This window comes from Schistocerca piceifrons, chromosome 1 (genome assembly GCF_021461385.2).
Source record: "Schistocerca piceifrons isolate TAMUIC-IGC-003096 chromosome 1, iqSchPice1.1, whole genome shotgun sequence".
Lineage (NCBI taxonomy): Eukaryota > Metazoa > Arthropoda > Insecta > Orthoptera > Acrididae > Schistocerca > Schistocerca piceifrons.
This window is the reverse complement of record NC_060138.1, coordinates 459,128,289-459,145,026: the sequence shown is the minus strand read 5'-3', so window position 1 is coordinate 459,145,026 and position 16,738 is coordinate 459,128,289. Positions and strand designations below refer to the sequence as shown.

The 16,738-nt window shown below is 41.9% G+C and overlaps 1 protein-coding gene across 2 annotated transcripts in view; it reads left to right on the top strand.

Moving 5' to 3' along the window:
- The window catches only part of LOC124792931 (erythroid differentiation-related factor 1), a 223,155-nt gene that overhangs the window by 165,010 nt on the left and 41,407 nt on the right, over positions 1 to 16,738 (top strand). For both annotated transcript variants that reach the window (XM_047257980.1, XM_047257981.1), the window contains exon 15: positions 4,523 to 4,669. In XM_047257980.1, coding sequence (XP_047113936.1) covers positions 4,523 to 4,669 — 147 coding nt within the window. The remainder of the gene's footprint in view (positions 1 to 4,522; positions 4,670 to 16,738) is intronic.

The following is a 16,738-nucleotide window of genomic DNA, read 5'->3' as shown; positions in this document are numbered from 1 at the left end:
ACTTCCTGACAGATCAAAACTGTGTGCCAGACCAAAACTCAAACTCGGGATGTTTGCCCTTTGTGGGCAAGTGCTCTATCATCTGAGCTACCCAAGCATGACTCAGGCTGTGGCGAAGCCGTGTCTCCGCATTGTCCTCTCTTCCAGGAGTGCTAGTTCTGCAAGGTTCGCAGGAGAGCTTCTGCGCAATTCGGAAGGTAGGAGATGAGGTACTGGCAGAATTGAAGTTGTGAGGACGGGTTCTGAGTCGTGCTTTAGTAGCTCAGTTGGTAGAGAATTTTCCCACGAAAGGCAAAGGTCCCAAGTTCGAGTCTCGGTCTGGCACAGAGTTTTGATCTGTCAGGAAGTTTCAGATTAATGTAGCTGTAGTACATCTTTCATACAAATTCCATTGTTTTATAGAAATCCATTGTGGCAATACTCCTGGCCCTGTAATTAGTGATAATTTCACATTATTAGCGCGTTGTCCACTAACTGTGCTTCAAGGCAACAATCATTGACATCCATAAAAAAGGAAGTGTTTCTTCCCTAGGTGTTTAACTACGAAAGAAGAGTTGAGAATTGCTTGGTGGTTTGTAGATCTCCTATTGCTGACATCTGCACACACATCACTCCCACAATATCAGGTTATTTCTTACACAAGTGACATAAACATTAAATATTTTCTCTCCTAAATACAATGATGCTGTATAGTGCCATGTTGGTGACCCCTTTGCTGAAGTCTAAACTCAGATATTAAAAGGTTTTGACAATTGTAACTGTACCTGTTGCATTTCTTGCATCTTCCTTGAAGCAATGTGATTTTGTTACCCTGTAGAGTCAACAATATTCCTCTTCACATGGGTGTTAGAATGAGTTTGCATTGCTTGAATACTGTTTAATCCCTTTGATTTGTAGCTGTTGGATAACTGCAAACTCCTAGGCAATTGAAGTACTAATAAATTCTGATTTTTTAAATGTATATAAATTTATTTATTTCCTGAATTTTGTGTTGCACTGATAACAAGTAAGCTGTAAATGTTCTCAGAAAATGTGTATAATTTTGTACTAACAAATAAGTTAGTATACCCCAATCAAAAATCCACATGTGTGGTGTTGTGAACAGGTTTCAGCATCTTTATTTATTTATTTATTTAATAGCCAAATGTACCTAATTGAAATGTCAATAGATACATACAGTTAATATAATAGAGGGAAACATTCCACATGGGAAAAATTTATCAAAAAACAAAGATGATGTGGCTTACCAAACGTAAGCGCTGGCAGGTCGAAAGACACACAAACAAACACAAACATACACACAAAATTCAAGCTTTCGCAACAAACTTCAACAAACTGTTGCCTCATCAGGAAGGAGGGAAGGAGAGGGAAAGACAAAAGGATGTGGGTTTTAAGGGAGAGGGTAAGGAGTCATTCCAATCCCGGGAGCGGAAAGACTTACCTTAGGGGGAAAAAGGACGGGTATACACTCGCACACACACACATATCCATCCACACATATACAGACACAAGCAGACGTATTTAAACACATCCTTTCGTCTTTCCCTCTCCTTCCCTCCTTCCTGATGAGGCAACAGTTTGTTGCGAAAGCTTGAATTTTGTGTGTATGTTTGTGTTTGTTTGTGTGTCTTTCGACCTGCCAGCGCTTACGTTTGGTAAGTCGATACATACAGTTAGTTATTCAATAGTATGCAAATAATTCACAGTAACCTGCAAACATTAGGAACACACAAAGATTCAGTGATTTAATATTATGATTATAAAATCAAGATGGACATGTTCATAGTATTACCAACTATTATACAGATGGTTCATGTACTTTAAATGCACAATTGTTTTGCACCTCATGCTATTTCCAGATGGAAATGTCGGATGCAATAGGCTGGTTGGATTGATAATGTAGGGCTATCCAGAATGTAACAGATGTTTTGAAATAAAAAGTTAATAATATGGAAAAACTAAGTTTTACTACACACTTTTTAAAGGTACACTCTCAAGCTATTTTTCTACATAATAGCCATTCAGATTGAGGCACTTATAGTATCACGGAACAAGTTTTTCAATACTGTCTCTGTAGAAACCTGCCGTCTGCGATTGCAACTGCTGATTTCGATCAGTATGCTGTTTGGCATCAGTATAAAAGTGCTGTGTAGCGAGCTGTGTCTTCATTGCTGGAAAGAGGTGGTTGTTGCTTGGAGCCAAATCTGGGCTTTGTGGCGGGTGATGAAACGTCCCCCGTCCAAAACCCCATATGAGCTCTCGGGTACGATTGGCCATTTATGGACATGCGTTGTGAAAAAAACAAACCTTTTGTGCTAAGTTTTCCCCAACACTTATTTTGTATCACCCGTCTTAATTTGTTAGTGTTTGACAATATGTGTCCAAGTTAATAGTTGTACCATGTCTGAGGAAATCAATGGGAATCACTCCCTTAGAGTCCCAAAACACAGTAGCCAGATATTTCTCGACAGCATTCCATTTGCAAATGCTTCCTTCGTTTCTTGAAGGAGCTTGTGTATCCCCATTCCATCAACTGGATTTTTGTTTCACAGTTGACATGCTTCATCCAAGTAGTGTATCCAGTTACGATACAATTGATAACTCTGTTACCATTTCTCCCGTAATCTTATAGGAAGGTCAGTGCTGCAGCCAATCTCTATTACAATTTTGGGAACCCACTTTATCAAAAAACTTGTGGTAACCAAACTTCTCTGTCACAATTTCATGCACCAAATTCAGGGTGATTTGGGGTACATGTTGCGAAAGTTCCATAATCGTGAAGTAACAATTTTCACCAATTTTGTCATTAATTTTTGTCTCCATTTCATCAGTCACAAGGCTAGGCCTGTCACTGTGATCCTCATCGTGAACATTCATATGGCCATTTTCAAAGTCAATGCAGCATTGCCTCTCGTTTTTACTGGTTATTCCTTTTACATACGCATCACAAAGGTCACGATAAATGGCAATTGGTTTGCAGATTTTTTGACAAAGAAACCTAATCACAGAATACAAGTCACAAGTGGCGGGATTTTCTATTGCAGCATACTTTTTTTACACGTCACAAAAAGTAAAGCAGCAGAGACACACAGGCGATACGCTTCCACCGCTGGATGTGTACCAAGTGTAGGAATGTTGTAGTACTAAGATGGTGGCTGTAGCCCTGCATATCAACACGATAGACCAAAACGTCTATTACTTTCTGGATAACCATCGTATTTCAGCACACTCGCCATTCTGTTCTGAGCAAAGTTCTTTTCTCAAAGTCTGCATTTACTGCTGGAAGTTAAAGACTACAAGTCCAACTCTTGAAATAAAAGTTGGGCAAGGCAGGCCCAGACAAAATAGAATAAACCGCCGACCAGCAGGTACCGTTAGTGTGGCATGATGATTATAGTTGTCCCGGCTTGCAGATGTGTTGCGTCCCTCCATCTTGTGACACCTGTGCATAAATGAAACATACATCCGAACATTAGACTATTTAATACATTATGAAAATAAACGTTGGTACTCATCATTTGTTGCTTAAAAAATGCTAATGCGACACACCTCTTCATCAAAATGGTACGTTACACTACAAGGAGGGGTTTGAGGAATCAGGATGGCCTATTTTGTCAATTCTTTTGGTTCAATCAATCAATTAATCAGTCAGCCAACCAAAAATTGAAGCTGCAATGAAAGGAATTTTAATTCAGTCATGATTGATTAACTTTGTGTTGGTTTTCATTTAATTTCCTAAACTGTTCGTGATATGTGGCTGCACTTCCTTTCGTCTTTCCCTCTCCTTCCCTCTTTCCTGATGAGGCATCAGTTTGTTGCGAAAGCTTGAATTTTGTGTGTATGTTTGTGTTTGTTTGTGTGTCTATCGACCTGCCAGCGCTTTCGTTTGGTAAGTCACCTCATCTTTGTTTTTAAATGTAATTTTTCCCACGTGGAATGTTTCCCTCTATTATATTGCATACTTATACTGTTTGATTTACTATAGGTATTTTTTTATTGTCTTCATCATCAGTGTGTGTTATTTTGTGGAAGAGACCTGTGATGCTGACAGACAATGAAGCAATTCCTGATATGATACCGAAAGAGACAAACTGCTTTAACTCTCATTTTTCAGACTGCAATTTCTGCTTTATTCGGCCAGAGTGTTTGTTTCTGTAACAGCACATTATTTGCAAAATCTCTAGTAATTCTTTACCATGAAGAGTCATCAACAGACACTCTAAAAATGAATGATATTTCACTAGCGTTCTGGCGTGTATGTGTATATGTGTGTGTGTGTGTGTGGGGGGGGGGGGGGTTGTATGTACATGTATTCTACCATGAAAAAGGATTTGTCTGTCCTAAGGCTAGTGAAGTTTTCATTCATCTTTGTGTCCCTATTGATGTCTCAATGTTTCTACTATTCTGTAAGGTGTTACATTTGCTCCAAAGTTATTTATAGACTGCCATAACTTTCCATACCATACAGTAACAGTTATGAATTTATAGTATTTATTAAAAATGTTGATTTCCTTCTTTGTAGGCTATGAGCTACTACCAGAGAGCTATCCATGCACTCGGTAACGCAAAAAATAATCCAAGTATCTGGCACTCTGTTGTATGGGAGATGTCAACAACAGTATTTACAATGGCTTCTCTACTGCAGGACTACCCAGAGCTTGGTACAAAGGTATGAGCTTATCTTCTTGTTACTGTGTGCATGTGTTAATCCAAGTGCTCATACATGGATGTGGTTAAAATATATCCCCAGCTATGTACACATGAAATTAAAACATTTCTATGAGATTGTTCCATGTAAATCATTCGTTGAAACATATTGAGGAGAAAGAATAAGCAAAAAGGCAAATTAACATGTCATGGCAACCTAAGAATATGAATAAACTGTTTTTTCAGAGAAGTGTAGGCATTAAATAGCAATTATAACAAGGGTTATATGCATGGTTGGAGGTGTGCATTTGAAAGAATGACAAATCACCAAATGTTTGAAAATGAAGTAATGAGAGTCATTTATTTATCAGTTAACAGCAATTTATTGCTTCATTCGAATTTGTGTCATTGGGACAATACAGTCTTTGAAAATTAAGAAAAGATAAAAAAAGGAGAGAAATGAAAGAATATTGATCTGAACGGTTAACATTCATATAATGTCAGTCAGGAAAGGCCATTCGTTGAAAATCAGGAAAAGGTATTTGTTTTTTCGTGCTATAGTCAGGAAAGGCCGTTTGTTGAAAATCAGGAAAGGCCATTTGTTTTTTTTTTTGTGCTATAGAGCGAGGTGCCTAAATTGTTTTCAAAATATGAGTTCACTTTTCTCAGTCCACAAATAGTGATTGGAAGAGAGCAGTACGAGTTATATGCAAGTAAAAGGAAATATGTCAAGTTGCTATCAGGCACAATTAAAAGACACTTGCATGAAGCTTTCAGCCACAGCCTTCATCAGTAAAACCAAGACACACATTATTCACACACTCAAGGAAGCACATCTCATGCACACGTGACCGTGCATGACATGTGCCTGCTTGTGTGTGTGAATGGTGTGTGTCATCATTTTACTGATGAAGGCTGTGGCTGAAAGCTTTATGTAAGTGTCTTTTGATTATGCCACTCCATAACTTGACGTGTGTTGTTCTTTACAGTAAATAGCAACCTGTCTTTTCCTACATTGTTGATAATTGTACCTGGAGTTTCCATTGTTTGATTTTTATCAAGTAAAAGAAAATATCTTTATGTGAAACATTGTCTATAACACATACTAGTTCGTTGAATTTTGATGTCCAAAGGGCACCATTTTTTATTACCTTCGTTTTTGACATAACATTTTACCCACTGTCAACTAAACCATAAAATGCACAAAGAAATTGTAAAAAATGTTTACGCTCAAGAAGAACAAGTGATAATACTGCAATAGACACACTTTTCAGCTTTTGCCTTGGGGGGAACATTTTTTGTTCCCTTTTCCTTTCTTCGTTTCCCTTATCCTCTCGTTTCTCCACTTCAGTGTTTGAGGTTCCTGTTTTTCATTTTCCTCACTGTGCACACCTGATGGCCGGCCCATGCATCTGACACATAACAGATGACTGGGTAATGTGTAATTCCCAGTCCCGGGTCAACAGGTAGGGTTCGCACCTACCCACTGGTACAGGCCAGGCTGCTACCTTTCCAATTTGCTGACTGGTCCCTCTGTCAGGTGTTTGGGAGGTGTGAACAATCACCTAAGGCAGGTGCACCCCCTTGTGAAGGGAGCACCCAGTTGGAAAGGGGTACCATCAGAGACGCTGGCAATCATGGGGGATTTTCTCACAATGAGCCAATCATCTTCACAATCAATGTCTACGAAACGAAAGCAGAATGAATCTAACGATTCAAAGACCCTTCCAGCTGCATCCCGGTTCCTTGTGGTTTCACGTACAAAAGATAGTCAGTCCTTCGCAACGTTAAATCCGTTTATTATTCAGAAAGGTGTTGATGCAATTGCCAGCTCTATGAAATCCTGCTCTCATTTATGGAATGGCACTTTGCTTCTGGAGACTACTTCCGATTCTCAAGCACAACAACTGTTTGCCACGCCCTGCTTCTTCACAGCTGTACTGTTCGTGTCGAGGCACATAGAACTCTGAATTCTTTAAATTATGATATTTACACTATGCTGCGCAACAGTCTGACCTAGGCCGCAATCCAATCATACCTCTCTGACCAGTGTGTCATTGCTGTCACTCAGGTAATGAAGAAGGTAGATTTCCTCCTTACTGCCCACCTGCACTCTTTTTCTCACCTTTGATAGAGTTGTGCTTCTGTCCAAGATCAAAGCAGGCGATGAAGTTATCACAGTCCGACCGTACATTCCAAACCCGATGTGTTACTACCATTGTCATCATTTCAATCACACTAGAACGTCTTGTCGACACACAGCCAAATGTGTAACCTGTGGTAGGGATGTGCATGAGGAGATTGTCCACCTCCTTCTCCCCGCTATATCAACTACAGTGGTGGCCATGTCGCTGCCTCTTGGGATTGTCCCATGTATCTTGATGAGTGGGCTGTCCAGGAGATCCAGGTAAAGGAAAAAGTGCCTTACCCAATTGCTCGCAAGTTATTGGCTAGTCGAAAACCGTGCCCTCTCCCATCTGGCACTTAGAGTCCTGTTCTTGTTACCTCTCACTACGTGAAGGACATGGACACACAGACATGCGACCTCAAATTCAGCTCGGAGGTTGTGAAATCACCTAGTGTCAAGGTAGCATCACCATCCACCTCGTCCAGCTGTGCAACAAACCATCAAACTCTCACCTCAAGGGGCGAAGCCACCAGCTATACAACCAGAAGGCCATAAAGGACAGAAGGAATACTCCCATGACCACTTCCTATGACCCTCCAGCCAAACAACACCTGCTAACTTGAAAGGCTTGAAGTCCACCAAAGGCAAACGATCTTCTCCATTGCCACCTCAAGCTCGTCTTTGAGGGTGTTGCCTTGCCGGCCACCGTGTCGCTAGTGCGCACTGCCAACCGTTGCTCTGTGTTAGACTCCACAGATCGACAGCACAAGCAAGCCAATGTTTCTGTTGACCTCATTGAGCAGAATTCTCTAGCTTCTGTGCCCTGTAACAGCAACTCTTCGCAGGCTGTCACTTGGCAACTGCTGAGGTGACACCTCTTCATTTCTGCCTCATTGTGACTCTCCTCCAATGAAACGTACATGGCCGTCAGTCCCACAAACAGGATTTACAGGTGCTTTTAGCTTTGCAGCGTCCCCTTGTACTCTGCCTTCAGGAAACAAAATTACATCTTCACAACCACGTTGAGCTTTCACATTTCTTCCTGGTTCGTTTTGACCTTCCCCCTGAGATTGGCATTCCATCTCATGGGGGCGTCATGCTGCTCGTAATGGTTGACGTAGAAAGTCAACCCATCCCCCTGACTACCTGCCTTCAGGCTGTTGCAGTTTGCCTTTTCCTTCCTCACCAGACTTTTTCCCTCTGTACCTTTTATGTCTGTCCATCATTCGGTGTGACCAGGGCAGACTTCCTTCAGCTTATTCGGCAGCTACCTCCCCCATTTCTGCTGCTCGGTGACTTTAATGCTCCTCATTCCCTTTGGGGTTCACCCAGAACCTGTCAGAGAGCTGCCCTCTTGGCTGATATGATTCAGACTGGGAAATGGAACAGTGCGACTAAATTTAATTGATCTTGTAAGGTTAAAATAGTAATTAGTAAGATCGTCCTGAAACATTTTTCAACGAAATGCATTACAATTTTTTGCTCAATTTGTTGTAAAATTTTAGTAATCATACAATTCATAGAGTGCATCTTTCACACATGAACCATTGCACTTTCTCCCATGAGCTTGTGAATACTCTGGTCAAAGTACTGCAAAGGTTTTTTACAAATGATATCATTTCATTGCTGTACTTCCACTATTTGCTAGTACCTGTTGTCACATTTTATACCTGTATTCATATATTTTTAAATCTTACTCAACCTCTTCTGCCTTAACACTGGATCACCCACATTCCTTTCCGACTTCTCACACACCTGTTCCCATTTGGACCTATCCTTCTCCACTGCCCAGATTGCCCATTGTCTTGAGTGGTCCGTTCTTTCTGACACGTGCTCGAGTGACCTTTTCCCATGTGCTATCCATTTTCTGACTCCTACCCCACCTGCGTGCACAGCCAAATGACAGCATACTAAGGCTGACACAGCTTTACTTGTCCCTGGCGAACTAGATTTCTCCAGTTGTGACGACCAGGTGGAATATCTCACAAACGTTATCCTCACTGCTGCAGAATGTTCCATTCCTTATACTTCCTCTTTATCACGCCGCTCTCCATGTTTTTAACCGTCATCCTACGATGGCAAACTGCATTCATTAATGACAGGTGCCTGCAAAGTGTCATTGCGTTCTTCGAGATAGCAAAAAAGCTAGTTGGACTCCATTCACTAGTTCTTTTTAACAGTTCCACCCCTTCCTCTGTTGTGTGGGCCGATCTCTGACGGTTCTCTGGGACCAAGATCCATTCACCAATTTCCGGCTTGACAGTAGCAGACAGTGTCATCGTGGACCCTATTGCTATCCCCAGTGCCTTAGGCCACCATTTTTTGGAAATTTCGAGCTCTTCCCACTATCACACTATCTTCCTTCGCCGGAAACAAGTGGAGGAGGCTAGGGTGATACTCTCCTCTTCTCAGAATCATGAGTGCTACTATGAGGGAACTAGATCATGCTCTCAGTTCACCCCGATCCTCCGCCCCAGGGCCAGACGCTGTCCACATTCAGATGTTGCAGCACCTATCTCTTTAGGGCAACAACTTTCTGTTTAATATGTACAACCATCTGGGCAGAGGGTATATTTCCCGGATGTTGGTTTGATACCACCGTCATACCCATACCTAAGCCCAGTAGGGACAAAAACCTTCCTTCTAGCTACTGCCCTATCTCTCACACCAGCTGTATTTGCAAGGTGATGGAACATATGATTCATGCCTGGCTGGTATGGTGGCTCGAGCCTGGAAATTTACTGACAACTGCACACTGTGGATTTTGAGCAGGCCGTTCTGCAGTTGACCATCTTGTTACTTTGTCCACCCATGTCATGAATGGTTTTCTGTTGAAATCCCGCACTGTGGCCGTGTTTTTCAGTTTGGAGATGGCCTATGAGACCTGCTGGAGAACTGATATCCTCCGTACTTTTTACAAGTTTGGCTTCCGTGGCCGCCTTCCCTGTTTTGTTCAGGAATTTTTAAAAGACTGAGTTTTCAAGGTGCATGTGGGTTCTGCCTTGTCGGACATCTTTATCCAGGAAACCAGTGTGCCTCAGAGTTCTGTCCCGAGTGTCATCCTCTTTTTTTATCACCATTAACCCTATAATGGCCTGTCTCCTATCAGGTATCTCTGGCTCCCTTTACGTTGATGATTTTGCCATCTGTTGCAGTTCTCCATGGACCTGTCTCACTGAGCGGCGTCTTTAACGATGTCTTGATCATCTTTACTCCTGGAGCATTGACAATGGCTTTCGTTTTTCCACTGGTAAAACCGTCTGTATGAAGTTTTGGCGGTACAATTGGTTTCTCCCACCATCTTTACATCTTGGGCCTGTTGCTCTTCTGTTTGTTAAAACTACGAAATTCCTGGGGCGCATGCTTGATAGAAAACTCTCTTGTTCCTCCCATGTATCTTACCTGGCAGCCCACTGTATGCGGTTCCTCAATGTCCTACGCGTCATCACTGGTACTTCTTGGGGTGCAGATCAAACCACCCTCTTCCATTTGTACCATTCCCTTTCCATTCGAAATTAGACTATGGGTGCTCTGCTTATGCGTCTGCATGTCTGTCCCACTTATGCTGTCTCAACACTATCCACCATTGTGGCATCCGTTAGGCCAGTTGCACCTTTTACACTAGCGCGGTTGAGAGTCTGAATGCTGAAGTTGATGAACTACCACTGTCCTATCGCTGTGACTTTCACCTCGGCAGGTATGCACACCATTTGTCTGCCATGCGTGGCCACTCTTCATATGCCACCTTCTTCGATGATTCCCTTGATCGCCAGTATGGAGTGTGTCCATCTTCTCTGTTACCTCCTGGAACCTGCTTTCGGCACTTGTTCCGGCAGCTTAATTTCACACTACCTGCAGCTTTCCTGTTGGGTGTGAACTCTTCACCACCTTGGCTTTGTGACATAGCCCATGTTAACCTTGGCCTTGATTCACTTCATAAGGACACTACTCCAGCCTCACTCTGTCATATTCAGTTTGACGACCTTCACATGGAACTTCGCGATAGTGCATTTCTGTACACCGATGGTTCTCGGACTGATCGTGGTTTCGGGTGTGCCTTCGTCATTAGCGCCAACATTTTTCGATATCGACTTCCGGCACACTGCTCAGTATTTGTAGATGAGCTCTTGATCCAGTATCGGGTCATGGAGTACATCCGGCAACACAAGACTTTTCACTTGCATCATCATCTCTGACTCTCTCAGTGCCCTTCAATATCTGTGTGTGCTGCGCACCGCCCATACCTTAGTGCAACAGGAAACCCGCCACTTGCTCACCTTTGGTGGAGCCACTGTGATGTTTATGTGGGTTTCTGGTCATGTCGGTCTGCCAGTAAACGGGACTGCTGACGCTGCTGCCAAGGCTGCAGTCCTCTTACCTCAGCCCACTAATTCCTATATTGCCTCCAGTGGTCTCTGTGTTACCATCTCTCAGGAGGTGGTCTCACTTCAGCATCACCATTGATCCTCCCTTCATGGGAATACAATCCAGGTTATTAAGCCTTTCCCTGTGGCTTGGATGACCTCTTCTCGGCCCTCCTGCCAGGAGGAGGTCATTTTAACTAGGTTGCGTATTGAGCATTGCCTTTTTAGTCACCATCATTTGTTAAGTGACGTTCCCCCACCAGTTTGTACACATTGTGCCCAAGTTTTAACTGTCCACCACTTCCTGTTGGAATGCCCATTTTTTAACCATTTACGCTCCAGCTTGGGTTTGCCACCTGAGTTATCGGCCATTTTAGCAAATTATGAGCGGGCTGTCGACCATGTTTTACTTTTTATCTGCCAAAGCAATATGGTGCAGGCCATTTAACTTTTAGGTTTGGACCTCTGCTTCTGTATTAGCCCTTTCTCCATGTCTCTGTTTTTAGCTGTCTTCTCTTACATCAGTTGGGACTGACATATAGTCATTTTTTAACTCCTCTCTGTGTTCGTGTTCTGTAGTTTTGACCTGGGCATGAATGACCCCAGTTGTTTTTGCGCTATAAAACAAAACAAACAATGAAAGGGAGTGGGGATTATTTTGAGGGATGGTGTGAAAGAAAAGGTACAGAGGATAAGCAATGGGATTATGAAAGGGTACGGAGGATGAGTAACAGGATAATGAAGATCAGAATAATTACAAAAGGAAGAAGTATCAATGTGGTTCAGGTGTATGCCCCTCAAGTGGGCTGTACATCTCAAGAGGTGGAGGACTTTGAGGAAGAACAACAAAAGCAGTTGAATGGACAAAGTATAATGGTCATGGGAGACTTAAATGCATATGAAGGGAGAGAAAAACAAAGGAATGAAAATGTACTGCGAGGAGAAGGGTAGGAAAGTAGAAGTGAAGGAGGAAAGAGATTGCTGCAATTCTGTAAGAGAAATGGTTTAGTGATAGGTAACCCATGGTTGTGGAAGAAAGAGAGCTACAGAGTAATGTAATACAGCAGGAATCTAGTGCAGAAGCATTGGATAGTAACTACTGGCTACTGGTGATGACATGAGGTTCATGAAAGAATGGAAGAAGGCAGAGTACCAAAAAAGAAGGGTTAGAGTATATAAACTGCAGGAGAAGGAATGCAAGGAAGAATGCCAGGAGATTACATGGTAAAGGTTACCAAGGGATGAACTAGAAACACTAGAAGAGGAATGGGGACAATTTAAAAGTGCTATGGTAGAAGCTGCAGTAGCTGCATGTGAAATTACAAATGGTAGAAAATGGGGGAAGGAGACATCACAGTGGATTAAAAGAGTCAAGGAATTAGTGGGAAGGATGAACAGGGCCTTCAGACTGTGGTTCCGAGAAAGGACTGAATTAGCAAGAGAGGAGTATACGTAAAAGAAGAAAGAAGCAAATGAGACAGTGGCTGGTGAGAGAAGAAAGTGGATGGAAGAATGGACAAAGATGATGGAGGAAGATAGAGAATAGGTTTGAGAGTGGATGCAACAATGATAGATAGTGGTGGGAACAAAGATACACTGACGATAGTGTGGAAGTAGTACTTTGAGCATTTGCTAAATTGAAAATCCAAAAAAGGGTCGAGAACAAATTGAGAGAGGAACAGCACAGCTTCAGACCAGGGAGGTCAACTGTTGGCCTCATATTTGCAGATAAGGTAGCTCCAGCAGCACCATTGTGAAATCTGAGTTGTGTGAAAGTTGGAAATGAAAGGACAAATTGGTTGCAGCAAACAAATGGTGGGAAACAGGGCAGTGTGTTGTCATTTCTCTCCTCTTCATTGTTGCCTTGAATGAGATGATGACCAAGGTGGCAGAAAAAACTGGAGAAGACGAAATGAAAGCAGTAGTGTTCATGGAAGGCTTGATGATCTGGAGAAACAGTGAGGAGGAGATTCAGGAACAGCTAGATTCTTGGGAAGTATCTGTGAGACAGTCTGAAATGAAATTTAATGCAAACAAATGTGAGATCCTGGTTACAGCTAGATAGAAAGGTAGACCAACTAGCGGAATAAGGGTTGGAAGTGAGCAACTAAAGAAGGTGGAGAACGATAAGTACTTCTGGAAGTATGATAGAGGAAGAGGCAGACAGGCAGAAGCATTCCTGTGAAGTGTTAGAACACTGGTTTGAAATACAGATGTTCCACAAAAAAACCAAAGATGTGATTTATAGAAGTAACTACAACCCAAAACTGATCTATGCGTCTGAAACATGGATTATAAAGAAAAGATATGTAAAAAGATTTCAGACATGTGAAATGGAGTTCTACAGAAGTGGGATAGGAGAAACGAAGAGAGATAGGATGAAGAATGAAAAGGTAAGGGAAATAGTGAAAGAGGAACCATCACAGAGAAAGGTAGAAACATGGAGACCAACTTGTTATGGGAACTTAAAGAGAATGGAAAATAAGAGGATTCCCAAGACAATACATGAAATGGAGATGCAGAGGAAATGACCAAGAGGAAGACCAAAGCATAGACAGCTGAAAGGTGTGGAGGTCGGGACCAGAGTGAACACAGAAAGATGGTGGCATAATAGAACTAGATGGCAAGGTTTGTGTTCCAAACAGATTCAGCCTGGGGTTCAAGATGACGACAATGATGATGATGATGATTAATTTTACATAAGATTATTATGCAATTTCTTTGTTTCTCTGTTCCTGGCATGCATTAGGCACTCCTGTCTTGACCTTGGCCATGCAACAGAGAAAAATCAGTATCTTGCTTGCCACACTAGACTTGCCAGTAAGTGCTTGCTTCCCCACAAGCCGCGCAATGCAACTCTCAAGAATTCTCAAGAAAATTGATTTTGATCTTTTGTGAGCAACTCAAGTCACTAAAGTTAAGACAGTTTTTGGACAGGCTGTGTTGCTCAATCAGTAGTGCTCGAGACTGGTAATCATTGGGTCACTGGTTTGAGCCTTATTTCAATCCTCTTTTTTTTGTTCAAATATGCACACAGTTTGGATATGAAATTAATGAAATATATGCTAATTAACACATATCTAATACTAATTTTAAAAAAAATGCTTGTCTTCCTCTTTCTAATTAGATATCCCACAGTCACTAGTGTCAATCAGTGCACTGTAACTCTTCAAAAATATAACAAGTAAAAGCAGCTATCATCATCTAATAGTAAAATGCATGCTGTAAAGTTTGCAAACTCACATAGATAACAAGTATTATTAATTCTCTCCCTGTGGAGATACTCCACTGTTGTATTTCCCCTCAGTTCACATGCATTTTTCATAAAGAATGATAATTAGATATGTGTCAATTAGCATATATTTGGATATAATAGAGGGAAACATTCCACGTGGGAAAAATGTATCTAAAAACAAAGATGATGTGACTTACCAAACGAAAGTGCTGGCAGGTCGATAGACACACAAACAAACACAAACATACACACAAAATTCAAGCTTTCACAACCAACGGTGGCTTCATCAGGAAAGGGGGAAGAAGAGGGAAAGACGAAAGAATGTGGGTTTTAAGGGTTATCTGGATACTTCCCACTAACACCAACCTGTCAGAACTCCGGAGATGGGAACTTGCCCTTCAGTATATCCTCTCTTCTCGTTATCCGCCAGGCCTCAACCTCCGCTAATTTCAAGTTGCCGCCGCTCATACCTCACCTGTCTTTCAACAACATCTTTGCCTCTGTACTTCTGCTTCGACTGACATCTCTGCCGAAACTCTTTGCCTTTACAAATGTCTCTTTGTGTATGTGCGGTTGGATATGGGTGTGTGTGCGAGTGTATACCTGTCCTTTTTTCCCCCTAAGGTAACTCTTTCCGCTCCCAGGATTGGAATGACTCCTTACCCTCTCCCTTAAAACCCACATCCTTTCGTCTTTCCCTCTCCTTCCCTCTTTCCTGATGGAGCAACCGTTGGTTGCGAAAGCTTGAATTTTGTGTGTATGTTTGTCTTTGTTTGTGTGTCTATCGACCTGCCACCGCTTTCGTTTGGTAAGTCACATCATCTTTGTTTTTAGATATATTAGCGTATATTTGACTATTTTTGTATTTAAACTAGCTGAGAGATCTGGCATTGCCTGGGTATTTGTTTATAGCTGCATCCAAGACTTCGTGTGTGTGGAATTTATTGTTCCCAGAATGAAATTTTCACTCTACAGTGAAGTGTGGCAGATTAAAACTATGTTCTGGACCAAGACCTGAACTCAGGACCTTTGCCTTTCGCAGGCAAGTGCTCTACCAACTGAGCTACCCAAGCATGACTCACGACCCGTCCTCACAGCTTTAATTCTGCCAGTACCTCATCTCCTACCGTCCAAACTTCGCAGAAGCTTTCCTGCATACCTTGCAGAACTAGCACTCCTGGAAGAAAGGATATTGCGGAGACATGGCTTAGCCACAGCCTAGGGGATTTATAAAGCTTCTTTTTATACAATATTCGAAGTAGTGCGATTGGCGACATGAACGAAGAGCTTGTTTACTTCACTTACACAGAAAAGAGCTGTGTAGAGATGGTTGTAGGAAAAGCAATTGACATTAAGGTCCACATCTGCAACATGCAGTGTCTTTCCTTGTGCTTAGTTTATGGTCATGGCATAAGCTCACCAGAAATAATACACGTTAAAAGCAGTCATGACAAAACTCTACCATCTGGTGAGCAAGATGTAAGAGACAGGCGAAATACCCACAGACTTCAAGAAGAATATAATAATTCCAATCCCAAAGAAAGCAGGTGTTGACTGATGTGAAAATTACTGACTATCAGTTTAATAAGTCACAGCTGCAAAATACTAACACGAATTCTTTACAGACGAATGGAAAAACTGGTAGAAGCGGACCTCGGGGAAGATCGGTTTGGATTCCGTAGAAATGTTGGAACACGTGAGGCAATACTAACCTTACGACTTATCTTAGAAGAAAGATTAAGAAAAGGCAAACCTACGTTTCTAGCATTTGTAGACTTAGAGAAAGCTTTTGACACCATTAACTGGAATACTCTCTTTCAAATTCTGAAGGTGGCAGGGGTAAAATACAGGGAGCGAAAGGCTATTTACAATTTGTACAGAAACCAGATGGCAGTTATAAGACTCGAGAGGCATCAAAGGGAAGCAATGGTTGCGAAGGGAGTGAGACAGCATTGTAGCCTCTCCCCGATGTTATTCAATCTGTATATTGAGCAAGCAGTAAAGGAAACAAAAGAAAAATTCGGAGTAGGTATTAAAATTCATGGAGAAGAAGTAAAGACTTTGAGGTTCGCCGATGACATTGTAATTCTGTCAGAGACAGCAAAGGACTTGGAAGAGCAGTTGAACGGAATGGACAGTGTCTTGAAAGGAGGATATAAGATGAACATCAACAAAAGCAAAACAAGGATAATGGAATGTAGTCAAATTAAATCGGGTGATGCTGAGGGGATTAGATTAGGAAATGAGACACTTAAAGTAGTAAAGGAGTTTTGCTATTTAGGGAGTAAAATAACTGATGATGGTCGAAGTAGAGAGGATATAAAATGTAGACTGGCAATGGCAAGGAAATCGTTTCTGAAGAAG